Source organism: Antechinus flavipes, chromosome 3, assembly GCF_016432865.1.
Source record: "Antechinus flavipes isolate AdamAnt ecotype Samford, QLD, Australia chromosome 3, AdamAnt_v2, whole genome shotgun sequence".
Taxonomy (NCBI): domain Eukaryota; kingdom Metazoa; phylum Chordata; class Mammalia; order Dasyuromorphia; family Dasyuridae; genus Antechinus; species Antechinus flavipes.
This window is the reverse complement of record NC_067400.1, coordinates 8,900,761-8,922,855: the sequence shown is the minus strand read 5'-3', so window position 1 is coordinate 8,922,855 and position 22,095 is coordinate 8,900,761. Positions and strand designations below refer to the sequence as shown.

Genomic DNA, 22,095 nt, shown 5'->3' with positions numbered 1-22,095 from the left:
CAGGCCCTTCCGGGAGGGGCCCACGATTCTGCGGTGCAGAGGAGGAAATCTCCCACGCTGGGATCTCCCCAGGCCGATGGTCACAATTGTGACGTCCTCCGAGGTGACTGAGGGCTGTCCCGGGCCCGGTCCTGACCGGCGGCCGGACTGACACGGCTGTCTCTCTTGTAGTTTCTGAGGAACTCCCTCAAAAGGACCCAGGGGACAACCTGGAGCCTGCGCCTGAGCCGGGAGCTGAACCACCAGATCGTCAGCTACGAGAGCCCCTCGGTGGAGAAGGTGGGCTCTGCCGGGACCCGGCCCGCCCAGGAGCCTCAGCTGTGGGGCTTGGGAGGGGTGGGGCGTGGGCCAGCTGGATCTGGGCAGCTCCCCGGGGTCTCAGGCTTCTCTCAGCCAAAAGTCCTAGGCCCTAAGGAGCGTTGACCCCTTTTTGGCTCGGATAATCTACCTCCCCGGAGAGGTCCTGGCAATGAGGGGTGACAATGGGGAGTGACAGATGGGGGCGTGGGAAAATCCATGTGACCTCACTTTCTGGGGACTTTCTGGGCCTCAGTTTGTTCATCTGTATATTAGGATGGTAAAACAGCTCCTCTTAGGATCATTGAGCTCAGCAGGAAGCAGCAGGAGATGCTGTTTTACGGATGGAGAAACCGAGGCTCCCCGGGACTCCCTGGGGTTCCCTGAGGCTCCCTGAGGCTCCCTGAGGTTTAGGGGCCTGTTGCTGGTCACTGGCTTGCTCCACCTTTCCCGACATGGAGAGTAAAACTCCCCCAGCTACAATAAGGGAGACTGAGGCAGAGGCCAGCGGCAAAGATGCCTCCTCGGAGGGTCCGTGGCCCCTCTAAAGGCGTGGCCCTCAGGCCTTCTCACAGTCTGGGGCCTCCTCCTGGAGGAGTGGTCCCCACAAGCAGAGCCATCAGTCAGCCCGGGCCCAGGAGGGAGAAGCGAGGAACGTGTGCCCCCAGGATGGCCGAGCTGCTCCCCGGGCACGGGATGGCACGGGCCGTTCAGTCAGACCCGGCGGCCACGAGATGGCCCTGCTCCTGTCAGACAAGGTCCGGAGGTCCGAGAGTTCTGCGGGGCTTCCCAGGCTCCCCTCGGCCACGACCCAGGGCAAAACAAGGGTGGAGGGTTAGCCGCGGGTAACTCCTGGAGTTTAGCAAGTGAGCTTCGAACTGCGGCTCCCCGGTGTAGACAGAGGGCAGGATTCTGTCCCGCTGGTTAAGGCCCGTGGCCTGGCTCTGGCCGGTGTTATTGGGGGCAGAGTGCGGGCCAGGGGCTTGGAGGGGCCTCAGTTTCCTGTTCTCCAGGATCTGGCTCCCATGTAGCCTCCTCAGAAGAATCTTGGTGGGCGCCAGCCTCAGGGGCTCCCCTTCCTCTCCAGGCCTTCCTGTACCGGGCGCTGGGATTCACCCTGGCTGCGGGCCAGGAGGCCGACAAAGTGGAGACCCAGCTCATGGAGCTGCTGCACAAGACCGACTATGGGAACGACTTTGACCGTGAGGTGAGGCCCCCGGCCGCCCCCACCTCCCCAGCTGTCCTCGGGCACCTCCACGGAAGGGATGGCCGGCCAGACAGAGAGGGAGGGCACGGGCAGCCTGGAGCGGAGACCCTGGCCCGGCCTCCCCAGCTGTCCTCGGGCACCCCCAGCCAGGTGGGCTCCCCCCCCCCAACAGAAGGGATGGCCGGCCAGACAGAGAGGGAGGGCACGGGCAGCCTGGAGCGGAGACCCTGGCCCAGCCTCTCAGGGAGGGCGGCAAAAGCTGGAGGCGGATCTGGGCTTGGGAGTGCTGCTCCGCAGGGTGAGCCGACTCGTGGCAGGCCAGGTTGTATAGGGAGCAATAGCGCCTCCCTTGGGGGCCATAGACAAGCCTTTGGGGGGGTTCCTGCCAGGCTCGGCCAGCTTGCTCCCAAACAACGGGATTTCGGTCAGACCACTGGGTCTGGCTTCTGGGCAATCCCGCGTCTTAGGGCACATTTAGAGACTTGATTGGAGAAAGGATGGGGCCCCGGCTTTCAAGGCCGGCTGCCCAAGGGGAAGACCCCCACTTCAGAGTGCTGGGGGCTCCTCCAGGCCAGAGACAGGGGGGCCTTCCAGGGTGGCCTGTGCTCCCCCCTTCCCCTGGGGAGCACCCGCCTGCCCAGCAGGGACCCGTCTGGCCCAAGCCAGGAGGGCCTCGGTTCTCCCTTCCTCCTCCCTCCATCCCCCCTCCAGGGAGCCATCCTCTGCCTGGGGCTCTGTGCCAGGGGGCAGGTGGTCACCGTGCTCCACGTGCTCCAAGAGTTTGAAGAGAAAATTCAAGAGACAGAGGATTCTTGGCACATCAGTGCCTGGAGGGTGAGGGCCCGGGGGTGGGGGCCAGACTTGGGGACCCAGAGGCCGTGGCCAGCCCACGGGAGCCTGGTCGGAAGCCGGAGGGAGTTCTGGCTCTGCCTTCTGCCCAAGGAGGCACCCAGGGGCTCCCTGATGGCTGTGCCAGGGGCTCAGGGATGGGCAGACACAGGAGGGTAACCCCCCCCCCCCACCATGGCCCAGGAAACCCTGCTTGTGAGCATCTGAGAGGCTCCCCCACCCCCTCCTCCATGCCCTCAGTGATTCAAGCTATTGATTCCACTCCATTCAATGTACATTAACTGAGCACCTGCTGTATACTGGTGCTGGACAAAACCCCCAAGAATGGCCTCCGTCCTCTGGGAGCTTTTCTCCCTTCTGGGGAGATGGGGGGGACGGGCAACAAAGAATCCCGAATTTACATTTGGAAGGGGCCCTCGTGGGCATCCGATTGCCGGGGGAAGTTTGGGGGCATCTCCTGCAGTCCCACAAACAGGAAATAAAAAAGTGGGCTCTGGCCCCCGCTGCTCCAGCTCCAAGCCGACCTTTCTCCTGAAGTACTCGGCTTCTCCTGCCTGGGAAAACCAATGCCAACTAGACACCAAGGGTGACATTTTGTTGGGGGAGGGACTAAAGCCCCAGTAACCAGGGGTGGGGGTGGTTCAGGGTCTCCTGTACCTTTGAGCTGACCCTGAGGAGAGCCGGGAATTCTGGGAGTCCTAGAGAGCATTCCAGGGGTGAGGGGAGAGGAGGAGTGCGACCTATGAGCAGTGGAAAGAAAAACGGCAGCTGTGCTGTGGGGAACCGGAAGCTGGACCCTGGTGCTTAGGGGCCTCGGTTTCCCTCTCTATAAAGTGGCCAGCCTGGACTCGAGAGAGGCTGGGAGGTCAAGGTTCCCTTGCTCCCCTTTCAGAGCGACCACCCCTGGAGGAGGGAGGTGGTGAAGAGTGCCCTCATGGTGATGTACAGCAGCGTGGCTGCCCACTGCCACCCGCGGATGCTCCTGAGCCGCGTGGAGAAGGACATCACCAAGAAGATACTGCATCACTATGCTACCAGCTGCCAGGTGACCCTGGAGGCCCGGACCCCTGGGTCTGGCTGTGCCCTGTGGGGGGGCAGCTCAGGCAGGGAGGAGGGCTGCAGCTGGCCCCTGAGGCAGGGAGGGGGCAGAGGCCTCTCAGGGAGGCAGATCAGCAGGGGTCTCCCCACCCCCCAGTACCCCATGGAGGCCTGCAGCTTTCCCACCGTGACCCGGCTCCCTGCCCCTGCCCCCTCGGGGTGCCCAGGACGTCTCTCTGAAGCTGGCCTTCGTCCAGAGCATCAATCAGATCTGCGTGGCCATCCAGGCCTTGGGCAAGGTGGACTTCGACTACACCTACAAGCCCGAGCTCGTCACTAACCTCATGGTGAGCGGTTCTGGGGCTGCCCGGGCCTGGTGCTGGGGGCTCCGTCAGCTGCATGGGCAGGGAGGGGTCCAGTCAGGGCCCCTCCAGGTGTGGGCCCTGGGCCCTGGAGTAGCAGTGTGTGTGTGTGTGTGTGTGTGTGTGTGTGTGTGTGTTCTAGACCGCAGGGCTCTTGGAGTCTGGGACCTGGTGAGCCTGTGTTTCAGGGGAGCCGGCCTCCTCTGTGAGACCATTATTGTGCCCCGAGGACCAGCAGGCCCTGGGGGCTCTCTTTCTGGGCCTGGCCCGGGACTGGGGGTGCTGTGGCGAAGGGGAAGGGTGGGTTTCTCACGGGGCAGATTTTCCATAGAATTGGGAGCAGCAGCGCCCATAATGGATAGAGCTCCAGCCTTGGGGTCGGACTGCTCGCTTTCAGGGGGATTGTGTGGTTCTTTGTGCCTGTAACCCCAGCACGCTCCTGAGCCCCAGCGGTGATGGCGCTGGCCCCTTGGGGTCTCTGTGAGGCTCACCGAGAGCGCCCCCTGTTTGTGTGGCAGGTCATCCTCAAGATGGAGCCGCTGGACTCCCTGGTGTCCCCTGTGCGCTGCCTGACCATGACCGCGCTCTGGCACCTCAGGTGGGCCGCTCCTGGGGCCCTCGCCGGGGCTGGGGCGCCCTGACAAAGGCAGGAACCATCTTGTGGCTGGGCCGTTGGGAGGAGGGGGAGGTGCCACGGTCAGTGAGAGCCCAAGGGAGGCCGAGCCTGGCCTCATGGGGGGCAAACAAGCCGCCATCTTGATGGACGAGGCCCCACCCCGGTGCCCATTCAAACTCTGTGTGCCCAGGGACCGGAAACTCAGGCCCCATGTGCCCAGGAACCGGCTGCCCATGCCTCATGTGCCCAGGGACCAGAGCTCTTTCAGGCCCCATGTGCCCAGTCACCGGCTGCTCCTGCCCCGTGTCCCTGGGGACCGGCCTGCTCAGGCTCCATATGCCTGGGGCTTTGGGCCCGTTTGGGCCCTGGGGGGGCTCTCATTGATTAAATACAAGAGTTCAGTCAGGTGACTCCTGAGCCCCCGCTGCCCGTCCTCCCGCTACCTGGACAGCGTGGCTTCTTCCCCCTTTGCCTCCCGTTCTCTCTGGCTCCTGGTGCAAGTCCCTCCCTCCCAGCCTCTCTTCTCCATCCGTAAAGGGGAGAGGCCGGCCCCCACAGGACCGGGGGTCCCGCTTGCCTGGAATCCCAGGCCCCGTCCCCCGGATCTGTTGTCCATTTGAGAGGTGTTTTGAGAGAGGTCCCGGATGGACCCCTGGGGCACGCCGCGGCTCTCCGGGGCTCGCCTCGTACGTGCCCGGACACGAGTGTGACGCAGGCGCTGCCGCCACAACTGGCAAATTGATTCCCTGGAAACTGCCATCATTTCTGGTAACGAACAAACAGGGCGTCCTCCGCCCGGCCCTTAATGGCTGGGCACCAACCTCTCCCCCGAGTGCCCAGGATGGTGGGGTGCTGCTGGGGGCCGTGGTGATGGCGGCCCCAGGAAAGTGCCAGAGCCAGGGCCGGAGGCAGGTGTCAGCGTGCAGCTGGGGCTTCCTGCCCTTGGCCAGGGTGCCAAGCGCCCACTTCATGGGATGGCATCAAAGGCGCACAAGACACCTTCCCCCTCCCCGGCCCGGTGGCCCGATGTGACAAGCCAGCTGGCTGGACAGAGCAGAAGGGCCGGAGATGTCACTGGGCAGAGCGTGGGCACCCACGGGCAGGAGCAGCAGCTCGAGCGTGTCAAGGACCTGCTTGCTGGAAGTCCTGGTGGCCCCGCTCCCCTGCCAGCTCCTCCCTGTCCCCGTCACCCGCCACATTTGGGTCCTGTCCCCCCACTGCTTTCCTCCAGGGGAGGGCCGGTCAGTCTTACTCAGTGGTGACCTGGCTCTTAGCAAGCCCACTGAGCAACGGGGCAAGTGCTCCCTTCCCCCAGTCTGTCCGTCCACACGTCCGTCCATCATCTTTGACGTCAAGTGCTGTCTGCCCACTGGCTGGAGGCCCCTCTCCCCAAACACCCACGCACGGGTCTGTCTGCCTCTGCCTCTGGCCCCTCTCTCTGCCCTGTCTGTCTGTCTGTCTGTGACTTGTCCTTTGTTTCTGTCTGTTTCTTTGTCTCTCTCTCTCTGTATCTCTGTCTTTCTGTTTGTCCCTTCTAGGCTACTGTGTTCCTCCTCACTATCTGGATCTGGGTTCTAGGCTATGTTCCTCCTCACTAGCTGTGGATCTGGGTTCTAGGCTGCATGCTCCCCTGGCCAGCAGGGGGACCGATGGAGATCACACGGCCTCTAGTTCTCAGGCTCTAGAACCAGAGCTTGGTTAACTGATCTCCATTTCCTTCCAGCTCTGAGCGTCTGTAGAATCTCAGGGGCAGAAGGGTAGGGATGACTCCATCCTTGCCTCTGCAGTCAGGCAACCAGTGGGCATTTGTGAAGCACCTACTATGTGCGAGTACGCTGCCAAGGGCTGAGCGAGGGAAGCCTGGGCCCTGCCCTCAGGGAGCTCGCCCAGTAGGTATTCAAGAAGGTCTGCTGATCCCGGAGGCTTGAGCCAGGGCCCAGATCGTCTCCCTTCAGCCTCCCTTGCGCCTGCTCCAGGGGCGCGTCCCAGCCTGGAGCCTCCTTGTCCCTTGCTCTCCCCAGCAAACTGAAGCCTCCTTTCACCCTTGAGGAGAACCACGAGCTGATGGAGCGGAGCGTGCAGTGCGTCTTTCCTCTGCCTCCTCCGGAAGAAGACAGCGAGCAGGTCAAGGTGGGCTCTGGCCTCGGGGTGTTGGCGCTGACCCAGGTCCTGAAGCGAACGGTCTCCGGGAACGGGGGGGGGAGAGGGGGAGGGGCACTGCCCTGCCCACCTTGTGACCAGCCCTTTGGTCCCTCCTAGCCCCTGGCTAGGCTGCCCTGAGATGCCCCGGGTTCAAGGGAATCCATGGGGAGAGTCCCGGGGTGCTCTGGCTTGCCGGGAGAGCCCCACCCCCACTCCCGAGTCCCAGATCCAGCTCATGGAGGGGCCTTCTGGGGACCCTGGCCTACAGCCCTGCTGCCTGCTTCCTGCCTCCCCGGCCTCCGTGGCTGCTACGGCCGGCCGCACACTAAGTGTCGCCCCTGGCCAATGTTTCGGGCTCCACCGCCTCCACGGCCTCGATCCACCGAGTGGGAGTGGGGTGTGTGGGGGAGAGGGACCGTCGATTCACCGGCTCCTGGGGAGGGGGGTCCGAAAGGGCGGAGGAGACTGTGCTCGCAGCAGCACTGAGGGGGCTTCCCTAGAAGCTCCTCCCCCTCCGGCCCCTTCCCTCGCTGCGCACCTCCAGCAGCGGCCAGAGCTGGGGACTGAGGGGGCGGGTCTCCCCGCGGCCGCCCCACCCCCCCGCTGCCCTTCTCCGGGTCTCAGATGCTGTACGAGAACTCCATGGCGGCGCTGATGAGGCTGATGCAGAGCCTGCTGGAAAGGGAGATGGACCCCAAGGGGCTCCAGGAGACCTTCCACGTGAGTGCCTCCCGGGGAGCCCAGAGCCGCGGACTGAGGAAGTCGTGCCCCTTCCCTCCCCCTTCCCCCCCCTCTTCTGGGGATGGGGCAAGAACGCCTAAAGGTGGCCTCGGCGGCGCACTCTCACCTCCCTCTGCGTCCTACTCTCACCTCCCTCTGGGGCGCGCTCTCACTTCCTCTATGGCAAGCTCTCACCTCCCTCTCGGCTCATCTCCCTCTGGGGAGTATTCTCACCTCCCCCCACACCTCCCCCCAGCTCCTTGAGAAGTGGTTGCACTCCGAGAAGGACTGGGAGCGCGAGAGAGCCGTCATTCTGAGCCTTCATCTGCTGCAAGTCTACCGGGAGGGTGTCACCATCCTGGTGAGTGCCCAGCGGGCGCGGCCTCCGCTCTGGCCCAGGCTGGCACGAGCCCCCACGTGACAGCCCCAGAGAGACGGGAAGGTGGCTGGGCTCGTGGCGGGGGCTGGGCCTCCACCCTAGCAGCATTTCCTGCCGTTTTCCCACTTAACGCCCCGGCCTCCCGCCTCCCGCCTCTCCCACGTGGCCACCCTGCTCCCTGTCTGAGGGTGGGGAGCCAGCTCTACCTGGGCCCAGTCGAGGTCGTTCTCCCCAGGCCATCTCCAACCCTCCAGGTATCCCTGTTTCCTCTGCAGCCGTCCCCTTTCATCCCACAAGTCCAGCCGTTCCTGGGGGGCGGCACTCCCTTAGCTACAGTTTTTGGGCTAGTTCACACCTGCCCAGGGAGTCAAGGTTTGCCAAGCTCTGGACACATTGAGAGGTCCAGGCTAATGTTACACCCATTCTGCAGATGAGTCAGATGAGACAACTCAAGTCTCCCAGACCCCATCTTTTAAACCATCAAGGTCCATGCTTCCCCGCCCAAGGCTGTGTAGGGAGATAAGTTTTTAAAAATAGCTTTGGCGTCTTTCTTGGGTGTCAGCAGGGACTAGTGGCCAGATGGCTGGCTTTGGAGTGCAGAAGACGAAAGTCCAGGCTTGGCTGCAGCGGCGCTGACCAACTCTGGAGAGCTGATGGTTAAATTTTCAGTGTGGACATTTGCACCTTCCAACCCAGCAAATACTATACTACACAACGCAGTTTAAGTTGTTTTGGTGATTGTCTACACTTCAAAAAATGACAGACAAAATAGTAGTAGTGTAGATTAAGCTTAAAGTGTGTGAGGCCCCTGGAGAGTGGGTTATTAAGCACTCAGTGGCTTGTTCTGTTCTGGGTTCTGTGTGACCCCGGGCGGGTCCTTCACCTGTCAGGGCCGAGGCAGGCCCTGAGACTATTAGGAACAGCTCTGAGTTACTAGGGGGTGTTTCTTCATTGGAAGTCTGCTAGGCCGCTGCTTCTCAAAGTGTGGTCCAGAGCATCCTGTGCAGCTCTGAAATGCAAATTCAAAATGAGATCTTTCTAATATGGCAAAGATTTGTAAATAGAACCCACAGAAACAAACCCTCTGGTCAGATCCTCAGTCGTTTTTTACTAGACTAAAGATACTGAGAATGAAAGTTCGAGAACCACTGATCTGAGCCAATGAAATGGCAGATCTGCTCTATTAAAAATTGTTTTATTGCCTCCTGTTGTTACGCTACAATCATACCCCCCCCCCGCTCCTCGCCTCGCAAAAACAAAACCCAGAGACCCTCTGACAGCCAACCGAGCCAACAGAGGGGTCTCAGAGGCCGCGCCGGCCTCCACATCCCCAGGCCTCCCCTTCCCTCCGGGAGGAGGAAGAAATGGCCCGATTTAATTTTCCAGCATCAAACTGAACTCTCTCTAGGCTAACGTGTGATTCTGGGGGTGAATGTAATGAAAGCAAGAGAAAGATAGACATACAGAGAGAAGAGAGACAGAGAGAAGATAGAGTGAGAAGACAGGAGACTGAGATAAAGACAGGGAGAGAAGAGAGGAGAGAGACAGAGATAGATAGACAATAGACATAGAGGAGAGAGACAGAGAGATAGAGAAAAGAGAGGAGGGAGACATACACAGAGAGAGAAGAAAAGAGAGGAAAGAGATAAAGACAGACAGAAGATATAGTCACAGGGACAGAGATAGGCAGAGATGGAGAGACAGAGATAAGCAGGAATAGACACACACACACACACACACACACACACACAGAGGCTCTAATCTGTCCAGTTGTCTGCCTTTGCTTAAAAAACAGATTCCCCTGAAATCTGGCCAGTTTGGCACTCTGATTGGACTCCTGGCTCCACACACCTGTGACTCTCAAGTAAGGACCCGACAGGCCACCATAGATGTCATCTGCTGCCTTTTAGACCTCCAGGGTAAGACAAGAAATCAGTCCATTGAAACTCTGCCTGGGCTTCGGGGGGTGGTGAGTGACAAGTCAAAGGATTATGGGAAGTTGGCCCTACCTTAGGGAACTTGCTGAGAAAAGATACATATTAAGCTAATGGACTTTACTTCCCCCTTTCAATCATAAGTGAATTTTTTTAACATTAATTTTAAAAAATTTTGAGTTTCAAATTCTCTCCTCCTTCCCCTCTTGAGAAAGCCCACAATTGGATAATTTCCATATGTGCAATCAGAACAAAACATATGTCATGTTATAGAAGAGAAAAATAGCATGTTTTTATCTACATTCAGACTCCACCAATTCTCTGGCGGTAGATAGTATTTTTCATCATGAAGCCTTTGGAATTGTCTTAAATCACTGCATTACTGAGAACAACTAAGTCATTTAAGTCATTGTATAATTTTGCTTGTTACTGTCTAACTGTCTATAATATTCTCCTGGTTCTGTTCTCTTTGCATCCGTTCAGTTAAGTCTTCCTGGATTTTCTGAGCATCCTGCTTATTTCTTACGGCACAATAGTATTCCATCACAATCAAACACAACTTGTTCAGCCATTCCCCAATTCATGGGCATCCCCTCTATTTCCAGTTCTTTGCCACCACAAAAAAAGCTGCTACAAATGTTTGCATCTATGGGTCCTTTCCCTTTTTGCTTTTTTTCTTTGGGATGCAGACTTAATGGTTGTATTTCTGGGTCAAAGCGTATGAACAGGGTTAAAACCCCTTTGGCAAAGTTCAAAATTGGTTGAATCAGTTCAGTTCCACAAACGATCCATTTGTGCCTCGATTTTCCCACATCCTCCCCATCATCTGTCACTTTCCTTTTCTGTCCTATTCGCCAAAGGTATGGGTGTGAAGTGGTGTGGCAGAGTTGTTTTAATCTGCAGTTCTCTAGTAGCATACAACTATTGAATTCTTGCCTGTTCATATCTATTGACCATTTATCAATTGAGGAATGAGAGTCTTAGAAATTTGATGGAGATATGTAAGAGATGAAATTTTTATCAGAAACTGGCCTTAAAAATTTCCCCCATTTTCTTGTTCTAATTTTGGCTTTTGGTTTCATTTGGGCAAAAACTTTTTTAAAAAGATCCATTTATATTCCATACTACTTTCTATATCTTGTTTAGTCTTCATGCACTGATCTGACAGAGCAAATATTCCATGCTCCCCTAACTTGGATTTTGATTAAATCACGTGCTTTTCAGCTTTCTCTCTCTCTCTCTCTCTCTCTCTCTCTCTCTCTCTCTCTCTCTCTCTTTCCTCTCTCCTCGCTCTCCTCTCTCTCGTGTGTATGTGTGTGTGTGTGTGTGTGTGTGTGTGAGAGAGAGAGAGAGACAGAGAGAGAGACACAGAGAGAGAGACAGAGAGAGAAAAAGAGAAGAGAAAAGAGAGAGAAGAAAAGAGGACAGACAGAGAGAAAAAGAGAAGAAAAGAGAAGAGAGACAGAGAGAAGAAAAGAAAAGAGACAGAGAGAGAGAGAGAGAGAGAGAGAGAGAGAGAGAGAGAGAGAGAGAGAGAGGAGAGAGATAAGAGACTCAGAGAAAGAGAGACAAAGAAGTTTCTGTCAGACTCCAACAAAACATATTGGAATTCACAGGTGGGCATTCTCACCAAGGGCAGCAGTGATCAGACAAGGCTGCTGGCAAGCTGAGAATTAACCAAATAAGTCAAAAATTAAGCACCTAATGTGCCTGCCCCTGTGCTAGAAATATAAATCAATCTCTGGTCTTCATGAGCTTCTATTTTCCCCTGGAGGGGGTGGGGATACAACAGATAAGTATATTGGGAGGGTTTCGGGAGGTCGGAGAGCCTGTGGAGCACTCAGAGGAGCAAGGACAGCGGGAGATGAGCCTCTCCTAGGACCCGGGATTCCAGGAGGAGGAGGGGATGCTGATGGGCAGAGCCCTGCTGGGGGCAACCCGCATACCTTGTAGACAGTTGTGTGCCCGACAGGCCTCTTTTTGTGGGGACACCGGGGGGCAGACCCTGCCATCTAGTGCCATCTTTGTCCTTTCCAACTGCAGCCCGGCCCTGGTCCATACAGGACACGATGACAGAGAAGTTGCTGCTGGACATCAAGGAGGAGCTGACCACCACCGACATGGAGAAGATTTACTCCCTGTCTTCCAAGATCGCCAAGGTGACTAAGGCGCGAGCTCTGGGGGTGTCTGGCCTGGTGGGAACTGGCGCTAGGAGCCTCCGACCCTAACTCCCCGCTCCCTCAGCCTAATTGTGTTCCCCCTTGGAACTCCCCCTATCCCCACGTGCTCGCAGGCCGAGGCGCCGGCGAGCTCCTTGTCTTCCCAAGACCACCACTGGCCCCGCCATGGGCACTGCCACGGGCACTGCCAGCACTAGTGCTGTTACCGCCACTGCTACAACCACCTCCACCATCCCTCCTCTACTCTTCCTATTACAATGATCGTTCCTCTTTTCCTCCTCCTCCCATCCCAACTACTACAACTATTACATTTATAATTGTTGCTACTAAGCTTCTGTTCCTCCTCCTCCTCCTCCTCCTCCTGCGTTTTCCTCTACCATGACTATTATTGCTGTTACTGTTGCCATCGTACCACCACCAGTAATGTTACTGTTACCCTTCGACTACAACTTGTGCTATTACTATGATTACTGTTACTGCCCCCACCAGTGCTATTACTGCTACTCTTACCATTTCTGTCGCTACTGTTACTATTGCCACCACAGTCACCACCACTAATACTATTACTGCTACAGTAACACTATGATTGCTTTTACTATAATTACCATTGCCACCCCACCCTCCTAATACTGTTACTATCATTATCCCGTGAGAATTGCTATTACAATCCCCACTGCCACCCCACCCCCACCAGTACTATTGCTATCCTATGAGCGTTGCCGTTACTGTTACTCGTCCTGCCGTCACTGCTGCCGTCCCCACCCCCGCCGCCGTCACACTCTTGCTACCACGGCTGTTACTGGTTAGGATTTATTTAGCACGTGCAGGTTCACCCAACACTTTACACACATCACTTCATTTCACAACGAGGAAGCTGAGGCGAGGGTCGCTCGTCCAGCGGGTGCTCGAGGTCCGCCTGCGGGTCCTGCGCTTTCCCGAGCTGCCGGGACGCCGGCGGGGAGCCCCGGAGGGCTTTCGCTTGCCTTCCCCCTCTGTTCTCTTGTCCCTCTCCCCTCATGACCAACTTTGCTTCTCTCTGGGGAGCTCAGGGTCCTGCTGGCCGAGGGCCTGGGAGGGCACTGCCCGAGATGTCACCCCCGGTGCCAGGCACGGGGGCTGCTCTCTGTTCCCAGGCAGTTCTCGTGTTTGTGAGGCGCCCGCTTCTAGGCTGGGCATCCGACACCTAGTGGGGACGCAGAAAAGCATAGCTTGAGCCGGGCTCCAGAGGAGTCAGCCGTGGGGTGCGTCGGCCGAGAGGACCGACGGGATCACCGGCGACGGGCGGCCCCCGTCCCTTCCTCGGTCAGGCCCTGTCAGAGTTCTGGGTGCCACATTTTAGGAAGAACCTTGGGAAAACCAGAGGTTGTACATAGGCCGCCCCCAGTGCGGAGGAAGGCCCTGGGGCCGCGCTGTATGAGGATCAGTTGAGGGAACAGGGATGTTGAGCCTGGAGAGGAGAAGGCTCAGGAGAACGGGGCAGGAGGCGGTGCTGTAGCGCGCCGCTTCTACTTATGTGCAGGGCCGTCGCGCGGCTCTGGGCACAAGCGGCCAGTGTGGGCCCGATTCTGGGAAAGACTTGCCCACGAGGAGCTCCGTCCCATCCCGGACCGAGCTGGTTTCCCTTTGTCGGGGCTGTGCCATAGGGTGAGGATTCTGGGCGACTCCCAGATTCTGACCTTCCCCAGCGGGTCTGGGGCCAGCGGCCCTCTCAGAACCACCATGACCCTCTCCGCGGGGGTGCTTGGTTCCTGTATCTTGGGCCCCTTTGGCAGCCGGATGCAGTCTATGTGACTGCCCCTTCTTGGAAGTCGTCTGAGAACAAGATCCGTGGGGCTCCAGAGGACACCGAGGATAATGAAAGGCATTAAAAAGCCCCGCTGGCCCGCCCAGGGAGGGAGCCCCTGCTCCGGGATACCCCCAGACCCGGGCTCCCCCCCACTCGGGCTCCCCCTGCAGGCGCGGGAGGCCGAGGAGGTCCCCGTGGCCTCCGTCTCGGCCTCCGGTCTGGAGGGGGCCTGCTTTGCTCCCAGGTGATCAGCAAGGAGGTGCGCTGGGAAGAGCTCCTCATCCTCCTGCAGAGCACCTGCGAGAGCCTGGGGGCCACCAACCTGGCCCACGACAAGGCCGCCGTCACGTGGCTCAACACCATTCTCAGGCTGCGGGGGCACGAATTGGAAGACAAGGTAGAGGAGGTGGGAGGGCCGGGAGCAGCCCCGCCCGGCGGGGGGGGCCCGCGCCGGGAAGGGCGCCGCTGGAGGCTCAGGAAGCATGGCCGTCCGCGGTGCGGGGTCCGTCTCTCTCCAGGTGCCCGAGATTTTGAGCACCATCTTGGCCCATCTGCCCTCCGTGCTCCATCCAGATGTGCGGCGCCCCCTGGTGGAAGCTGTCCTCTTGCTGGCTCACTCCTACCAGGAGACTGTCATTACCTCCCTCCTGAGGCAGCCGCTGCCTCTGGACAGGTACGGTCCCTGCCTGGGACCCACGGCTCGGGCCTGGATCTGGCAACGCCCTTCGGTCCCGCCTCCAGAGCGAACCATTTTTATTAGCGACAGCGAGGGGGCAAATATACCTATACGATCATAGGGTTGGAGGAAATCTTCATTGATTCCCATCTTAGAGGTGGAGTCAGGTCCCATCTCTGACACATCCTGACTGGGTGACCCTAGGCAAGTCAGTGAGAAGGGGCCGGCCCGCACCCGCCGGGAGCGCCCTTTCCCGTGGGAGCAGAGCGTGGGCCACAAGGCCCAAACCCAATCGGGCCCCCACGATCCTCGGGACTCGGGGTCCGCTCTTCCGTCTGACCGTAGTTCACAGTCCGCCCTACTTGAGACCGTCCCCGGGGTCCCGTCCCACCCCATCGGTGGAAAGGGGAGGAACGCAGCCCCCAGGGCCGAAACGTCTCGTCCAAAGTCCCACCGGTGATGAGCGGTAGAATAGGGATTGGGCCAATCACAGATGTTGAGATTTGGAAGGGGGGTTAGGATGCCGAAACCCGGGCGGGCCCCGGTGCCTCCTGGCTCTGCCCCCCGGGCAGCCCTCGGGGAGAGCTGGTCTCCACCAGGTCCCTTATTTCATGTCACTTCATTTGGTCTCACCTGACATGTACTGAAGACCTATTGTGTGCAGAGCACTTTGCTAGGCCCAGGTTAAGATCTAAGTTCCTGCCCACTTAGAATCTGCCCTCGAGGGGTGAGGGCGCTCCATGGGTGCATGAGAGATGGCAAAGAAAAGTTGTAGGAAAGGTCCAAGGGGAAGGAGGATCAGGGAAGGCTTCATGGAGGAGGTGCCATCTGAGCTGGACTCTGGGGACTGGGAGAGGTGAGATCCTACTATGTGCTGGTATCTTATCTCATTTGATCCTCACAACCACCCTGGGAAGTTGGGGCCGTGATCCTCCCCATTTTACAGTTGAGGCAACTGAGGCAGGTAGGTTAAATTGACCAGCCCGCGAGTGTCCAAGGCCGACTTTGGACTCGGGGCCTTCCCGACTCCAGGCCCGGGCTCTCTGCGTCCGGGGCTCCGGCTAGATGGGAGACAGATGTGTTGGCCCGGTCCGGTTGGGTTGGGCGAGAGTGTCAAGGGGAGGATGTGAGATGGAGCTTGATCGGTGGAAGGCTTTGAATGCCAGGCAGAACTTAGCTGGCGATGGGGAGCCACTGATGTTTCCTTTACAGTAACATCACCGAGCTGTGGGAAGCATTGGCAGAAGACGCTACTTTTGCTCGAAAGATCCTCCAGGCTCTGATGGCCAGGATCCAGGTGAAGAAAGCTCCCCGGAGCAGCCCCACCTCCAAAAAGGACATCTGGCGCCTGGCTGCTGTGGACCCCATCACGGTGAGCGAGCCGTGGGGTGGGCTGGGAGCCGCTGGCTGGGGTGGGGGTGGGGTGGGGTGGGTTGGAAGGGGCTCAGCCCTTGGGGGCCAACTTCGGGAGCCTCTCGCTGGGGTGGGAGTGAGCTGGGAGCCGCCCAGAGGGGTGGGGGTGGAGTGAGGTGCTAGCGGCTCAGTTCTTGGGGGCCAACTTTGGGAGTCGCTCAGTAGGGTGAGGGTGGGGGTGGGGGTGGGCCAGGAGCCTCTCAGAGGGGTGGGGGTAGGCCGGGAGCCGCTTGCTGGGGTGGGGGTGGGCAAGGGAGCCTCTCAGAGGGGTGGGGGTGGGCAGGGAGCCTCTCAGAGGGGTGGGGGTGAGCCGGGGGCCGCTCAGCGCGGGGCGGGGGCCTGGACGCAGGGACGCTCTCCGTCCGCAGGCCGTGTGCGCCGTCCACAAGATCACCATGGCCATGGATAGCAGGGAGAAGCTCCAGGACATGTTCCCGGAGCTGTCGTGCACCGTGCTCCAGGAGCTGAGCAGCAGCTCGGGGCCCTGGCAGGCCGCGCTGCCCCCCGACACCTGGGGGGTCATCCAGACGGGAAACCTGCAGAACAAGATCACGCCCCGGAGGTACTGCCACCGGTGGCCCGCTGAGGCGGGGAGGGGGCGGGGACTGAGGCGGGGGCGGGGGCTGAGGCTGAAGCTGCGGACTGACCCGCTGAGGCTGCGGGCGGAGGCTGAGTTTGGGGCTGAAGCGGGGGCGGAGGCTGAGGCTGCCCCTCTGAAGCTGGGGGTGGAGGCTGGGGCTGAAGCTGCGGACTGACTCGCTGAGGCTGCGGGCGGAGGCTGAGATTGGGGCTGAAGCGGGGGCGGAGGCTGAGGCTGCCCCTCTGAGGCTGGGGGCGGAGGCTGGGGCTGAGGCTGCGGACTGACCCGCTGAGGGCCGTTAATTCTAGTTAGCGATGCCCTGAGTTCGAAACTCCAGTTGGAGCCTCAGTCCCGCCAATAGGGCAGTTCCTGCCCCGTGAACTCCCCGCTCCGAGAGCCCGAGGCCCCCTAAGGTTCGGACCGAGGCCCGCGGGCTTCCGCCCCATAAGTCACTCGGTAAACTGGCCACTGAGGGCGCCCCTCGTGCCGGCCCGAGGCTCCCGAGGCAGGAGTGAGCGGGCGGGGGAGACGGGGGTGGGGGTGGGGAGAGGGGCGTGGCCGGCCTCCCTTGGGACGCAGCGAGCCGCACTAGGAAAGCTGGCGTTCCAGGCACGAGGGGGTAAGGCCCGGAGTGACAGCGATGCGGCCGTCCAGGAGGGCCCTCGGGGGCCGTCGGAGCGCCACGGTCAGCCCGGGCTGTGGAGGCCGTTTGCGGGGAGAGGCTTCAGTGCGGGTGGTGATCGGGAATAAGAGTCCTGGCTGTAGGAAAGGCAAGCAGCCCGGGGCCGGAGGCTCACTACCTTATCCCTTGGGGCAGACGGAAGGGGCCCGCCCACTGCCTTCCCTCCTCTGCGCTCTGGGACTGTTTCCTGGCGCGCTCGCATTTGAAGGCTTCCTAAGGAAAGGACAGCTGGGAGCATTAGGGAGCCCAGGCATAGTGTCCCCATTTTATAGAGGGGAAAATGAAGGGTGAGGGGCTAAGTGAAATCCCCCAATCAGAGTCACAGCGGGAAGGGACCTCGGGGCCATGGAGTCCAGCCCCCTCCTTTTACAGATGAGGAGACTGAGGCAGGCAAATGGCAGAAGTGCTCCATGGTGTGTTTGCCACTGCCCAGCACCAGGGGGCAGAATCAGGAGCAGGGCATGGAAATCAGGGGGGCTCAGATTATAGTTCAGTGCAAGGAAGCTCATTTTTTTTTTTTAAATAATGGATTATATTGCTGAGAAAGTAGTGAGCTCCCTGTCACAATATGCAAGGAGCAGCTGCAGCAAGATTGTTGCACTGAGTCAGAAGCTGGGCCAGATATCTCTCAGGCCCTTCCCCACTAATATTCTGTTTCTAACTCTAACCTCCCTGCTCACTAAACCTCAATGGCTCCTATTGCCTCTGGGAGCAAATATGAAATGGTTTATTTGGCCTTGAAAGCCCTCCTAACCCATCAGCCCTTTCGGGCTCACAGCTGCTCCCCCCCAAGCAGTGACGAGACCTTCTGTCCCTCAGCTCGGGGCATTTTCTCGGCCCCTTCCCCTCCTCCGAGTCCCCACTGGAAACCTTCCCCACCTTGGCATTCTGGGGCCTTCCCCACGCCCATTTGGGCCTCCATTGCTCTCTCTGTTTGTCCTGGAGGCGGGGATGGCTTTGGCTCCTTCCTGGCCCTCGGCGCTTAGCGTCACGTTGTAGGCGCTGGAGAAACGCCCATTGCCTGGACGGCCCCTTGTCTTCCCCAGACTCACCATCAAAACCCTGCAGGGTGTGCTAAGTCGGGCCGGGAATGAGGAGATGATGGACAGCTTGGTGAGTCAGGGGGTGTGGACCCTCCTGGAGGACCCCAGGACGCACATCGACGGAGTGTGTCTCCTGGCCAGGTAGCTGCCCCGCTCTGCTCCTCAGGGGGCCGAGGGTGGGGAGGACGAGGGGGCCTCTGGGTGAGGCTGCTGCAGGCGGCCTCGGGCTGAAGGGATGGCTCCCATCCTGGGAGAGGCCCCGGGGTGCAGGGAAGCCATCCCCTTTCCACAACCCTTCTCTCTCTGGGGTTTCATGTGGTCTTGAAAAGGCCCTTGTGAGGTGAGTTGGGCAGGGAGTAGCCTCCCCAGGAACAGAGGGGAAACTGAGTCAGAGTTTAAGTGACAGCAAGTGTCCGGTGGGATTTATTCTGAGTCCTGCTAGCTTTGAGGTCGGCACGCAGCCCAGTGTGTCCAGCAGCGCCTCCCGGCCCTTCTCTAGACCCGAGGTCTTGGGAATGAGGCACAGAGATCGCTTATTAGGGGGAGTGGCAACCACGAATTAAGCACCTACTGTGTGCTGGGCACTGTTGTAGGAGCTGGAGATACAAAAGCAAACGTGAGCTTGTTCTGCCCCCAGAAGCTCAGATGTGAGCTGGAGGAGCCCATGGGGCACTGAACAGACACAAGAGAAGTGGGGGGGGGCCCGCAATAGCTGGGGGGCTTCAGGACAAGCTTTCAGGAGAAGCTTGTGTGTGAAAAGGGAAGGTGCTCGGTGGCAAAGGCGTGGAGGTGGGAAGCCAGGTGGTAAGAAGCTGGATTGATTGTCAAGGGTGCTCAGGCCCTGCGGGGCCGTGAGGGCCAGCATCCGTCCCTAGCCTGTGGCCCGCCCTCTCGCCTTCCCCAGGACCATGATCCTCCATGTCAGCCCCTACAGCCAGAGGTTCGCACAGCTGCTGCTCTCGGGCTTGGACTCCGAATTCCTCTCCTGGCGTCTCAGCAGCACGGCCTTCTTCATCGAGGTGAGCACCGCGGGGCTGGAGGCTGGGCCACGTGCGGGAGCCCGATCAGTCCTCCGGAGCCCGGCCTGTCTCTGGGAGGCCAGGGGCCTCCCCCCCCACCCGTATGGCCTCGCTAGCACTTGTGGGCTCTGCCTGTGTGCCGCGGGCAGCCGAGGGCAGTGCCCGTAGGTGCCCATAGGAGAGGTCGCCAGCCTGGGCTCTGCCTGTGTGCCGCGGGCAGCCGAGGGAAGTGCCCGTAGGTGCCCATAGGAGAGGTCACCGGCCTGGGCTCTGCCTGTGTGCCACAGGCAGCTGAGGACAGTGCCTATGAGGTTACCGGCCTAGCTCTGTGTCCAGCGGCTTGTTGGCAGTAGGCATCCTGCCCGTGTGCTGGCGGAGGTGCTGAGGGCAGCTCCTGGATGTGAGGGTATGTGCAGTTTGACCCCAAGAGCGTGTAATTACTTTACTGATGAGTCTTGGGTCGGCATTCCTTTGTCTACCAGTCACGGGGCTCCTAACCCAGCACCTAACAGCCCCTCCCCTGACCTCCGGCTTCCCTCTTCCCAGCCAGTTAGGGGCTCCTGGGGGCAGGGCTCCGGACCCTGTTCATGTGCCACTGGGCAGTCCCTTTCCCCTGCCTTGCTCCCAGAAAAACAAAGCACTGATGGGAGATTGAGATTTAAAAACAATCACCTTCTGGAGACCCAGCTTTGGGTGCCGGGTCGGGGAGGAAACTGGCTAGATTTCCAGGGCGGCCGAAACACGGGGCAACTGATCCTCCTTCCTTGAGGTTGATTTTGCGCTTGGCTCAGCAGGCCAAGACTCTCAGCCAATCCCCAGGCACCGATCTGGCAGCCCCTCCGTGCCAGGCTCTGGGCCGGGGGCTGCCCAGAGTGGGGGTTTAGAGGAACACGGAGCCCGAGGGCCCCTCCGTGCCAGGCTCTGGGCCGGGGGCTGCCCAGAGTAGGGGTTTAGAGGAACACGGAACCTGAGGGCCCCTCTGTACCAGGCTCTGGGCCGGGGGCTGCTCAGAGGGGGGGTTTAGAGGAACACGGAGCCCGAGGGCCCCTCCGTACCAGGCTCTGGGCCGGGGGCTGCCCAGAGGAGGGGTTTAGAAGAACCTGGAACCCAAGGGCCCACTGCAGGTACAAGGATTAGTCTCTGACTGGGGTACCTCTTCCGGGGCTCCCACTTCCCCCAGGAACATGGGGACCCTGACTCCTCTTCCGGATCCTTCTCATTCTAGCTCATGTGTGATCCAGTTCTCTACAAAAAGAAGATGCTGAAGTCCACGGTCCTGAAGCTGGCCAAGGGGGCCAGCCACGTGCACAGCACCCTGCGCCTGCTGTCCATCCGGGCCCTGGGCAACCTGGCCATCGGGGCTCCCAGCAAGGTGAGGGGGAGCGCGGCGGGCCCGGGCGCTGGGCGGGCGGGCGGGGACTCCACGCTCTGTCTCTGCCAGGTGAAGCACTACCGGAAGCTGCTCTTGAAGAAGCTGCTCTGCTCGCTGTGCGACCCCATCAGCACCCAGGTGATCTCGGAGACCATGGTGGCGCTGTCCAAGGTGCTGGGGCTGATGGGCGAGGAGGACCTGGGCTCCTCCTTCGAGGTCATCTCCATGCAGTGCAGGGCCTTCTTCGATGACGTGAGTCGGCCCCGGCAGGGTCTGGCCCTCCCTCCTCTGTGGCCCCCGCTATAGGGATGGGCATCTGGGGGGAGAGAGCAGGGCAGATGCCCACCCCTGGCCTTCCTCAAAGAGCAGTGGGCATTCAGGGGGGGCCGGGGGCCCAGTGGACCTGGGCCCAGAGTGTGTGAGGGAGGCCATGGTGGGAGGGAATGTTGCTGCACAGTGTTGGGAGAGGGCAAGGTGTGCCCGGCGGGAGCCCTCCAGCTCGGGTGGGCCGGGCATGGGCGCCACCCGGAAGGCTGCAGCCACGTTTCTGGGGGCAGGGAGCCCTCTTGTTGTTACTGGTCCTCCTGGGTGTAGCTCAGTTTATATGTGCATCGTGTGCACTTGCCTAGGTGCCCACCTCTGGGAAATAAGAGAGCAGGATGGCCCGGTTCTGCCAGGGACCTGGGGGGCTTACTAAGGCGGTGCTGGATAGAGTCCGATCCTCAGCAGGACCCGGGTGTCTGTGGGCAGAGGGGAGGCCCCGGGGTCTCAGCCTTCGTCCGGCTCTTTGGGCTGCAGGAGAATGAGACGCTTCGCTTGCACGCCATCATCCTGTTTGGGAAGCTCGCGGTCTGGGCCGGGAAGAAGAAGGACTTCTTCGCGATGGAGGTCAGGAAGAGCTGGATCCCCCTAATTCTCCACTTGCAGGACCCTTGCCCGGATGTGGCCAAGGTGAGCCCCCCCCCTCCCGCCACCTGCCCCCAGGGACTCTGCCAGACAGAGAACGAGAGAAAATCAGCCCACTGGTCCACCGGGCATTCAAAGGGGAAAAGATCAATTTTTGTGAATTAGATAAATTAAAAAAATTCTTGCTAGACTAGAATTGATTAGATTGAATTTAGTAAAATGGAATTTGGAGGCAATAAATGGAGTTTACATGTGGGTTTTTAAAAAACAACAACTTCACAACCACAAGGCAGAGAAAGTATCAACCACAATCACCCCAGAACCCTTCCGCTAGAGCCGAGGGCTTGTCCTTTGTCCGGGAGATGAAGGGGTAGGACTCAATGGCCTCCAAGTCCCTCCATCACTAGAGCCATGGGCCGAGGTGCTTAATGAAGGTTTACTGATCTTCTGATTATCAGCCTAAGAAGGGTCTGGACTAGAAGGCCCTAAAACATCCTGCAGATCCCAAGACGCTCAAAAGATTCCACTGACTAGCTTTAACACATTTATATTAAATACATATTTCATATTATTATAGCATCAAAACCACATAAACACAAAATTGTTATTCTATATTAAGAATACTAATACAGTGTTAGTGAAATGTTACAGGATCATGTCTAACTTATTGATGTTACATTTATTAACGCACGGTAATCATTTGTCAGCTATAACTACATTATATGATGCACCATACATTCATTTATTGCATATTTATATTTATGTCAACAAAGTGGTGGTTAGAAGAGTCAGGAGGACCCCTGGGTTTAAATCCTGCTTCTCACCCTTCCTGACTGTGGGATCCTGGGCCAGACTCTCTAAGATGAGGGGACACTGGCTTGCGTTGGTAAAGTT

At 59.2% G+C, this 22,095-nt stretch overlaps 1 protein-coding gene across 1 annotated transcript in view; it reads left to right on the top strand.

The window, feature by feature from the left end:
* The window catches only part of MROH2A (maestro heat like repeat family member 2A), a 54,914-nt gene that overhangs the window by 27,049 nt on the left and 5,770 nt on the right, over positions 1–22,095 (top strand). The window contains exons 18-37 of the mRNA XM_051991665.1: positions 172–279; positions 1,385–1,504; positions 2,216–2,338; positions 3,246–3,398; positions 3,619–3,738; positions 4,272–4,351; positions 6,391–6,499; positions 7,136–7,231; positions 7,488–7,592; positions 9,406–9,527; positions 11,583–11,703; positions 13,755–13,907; positions 14,029–14,183; positions 15,399–15,558; positions 15,968–16,161; positions 17,908–18,045; positions 18,809–18,923; positions 20,149–20,295; positions 20,365–20,547; positions 21,094–21,246. Coding sequence (XP_051847625.1) covers positions 172–279; positions 1,385–1,504; positions 2,216–2,338; positions 3,246–3,398; positions 3,619–3,738; positions 4,272–4,351; positions 6,391–6,499; positions 7,136–7,231; positions 7,488–7,592; positions 9,406–9,527; positions 11,583–11,703; positions 13,755–13,907; positions 14,029–14,183; positions 15,399–15,558; positions 15,968–16,161; positions 17,908–18,045; positions 18,809–18,923; positions 20,149–20,295; positions 20,365–20,547; positions 21,094–21,246 — 2,655 coding nt within the window. The remainder of the gene's footprint in view (positions 1–171; positions 280–1,384; positions 1,505–2,215; positions 2,339–3,245; positions 3,399–3,618; positions 3,739–4,271; positions 4,352–6,390; positions 6,500–7,135; positions 7,232–7,487; positions 7,593–9,405; positions 9,528–11,582; positions 11,704–13,754; positions 13,908–14,028; positions 14,184–15,398; positions 15,559–15,967; positions 16,162–17,907; positions 18,046–18,808; positions 18,924–20,148; positions 20,296–20,364; positions 20,548–21,093; positions 21,247–22,095) is intronic.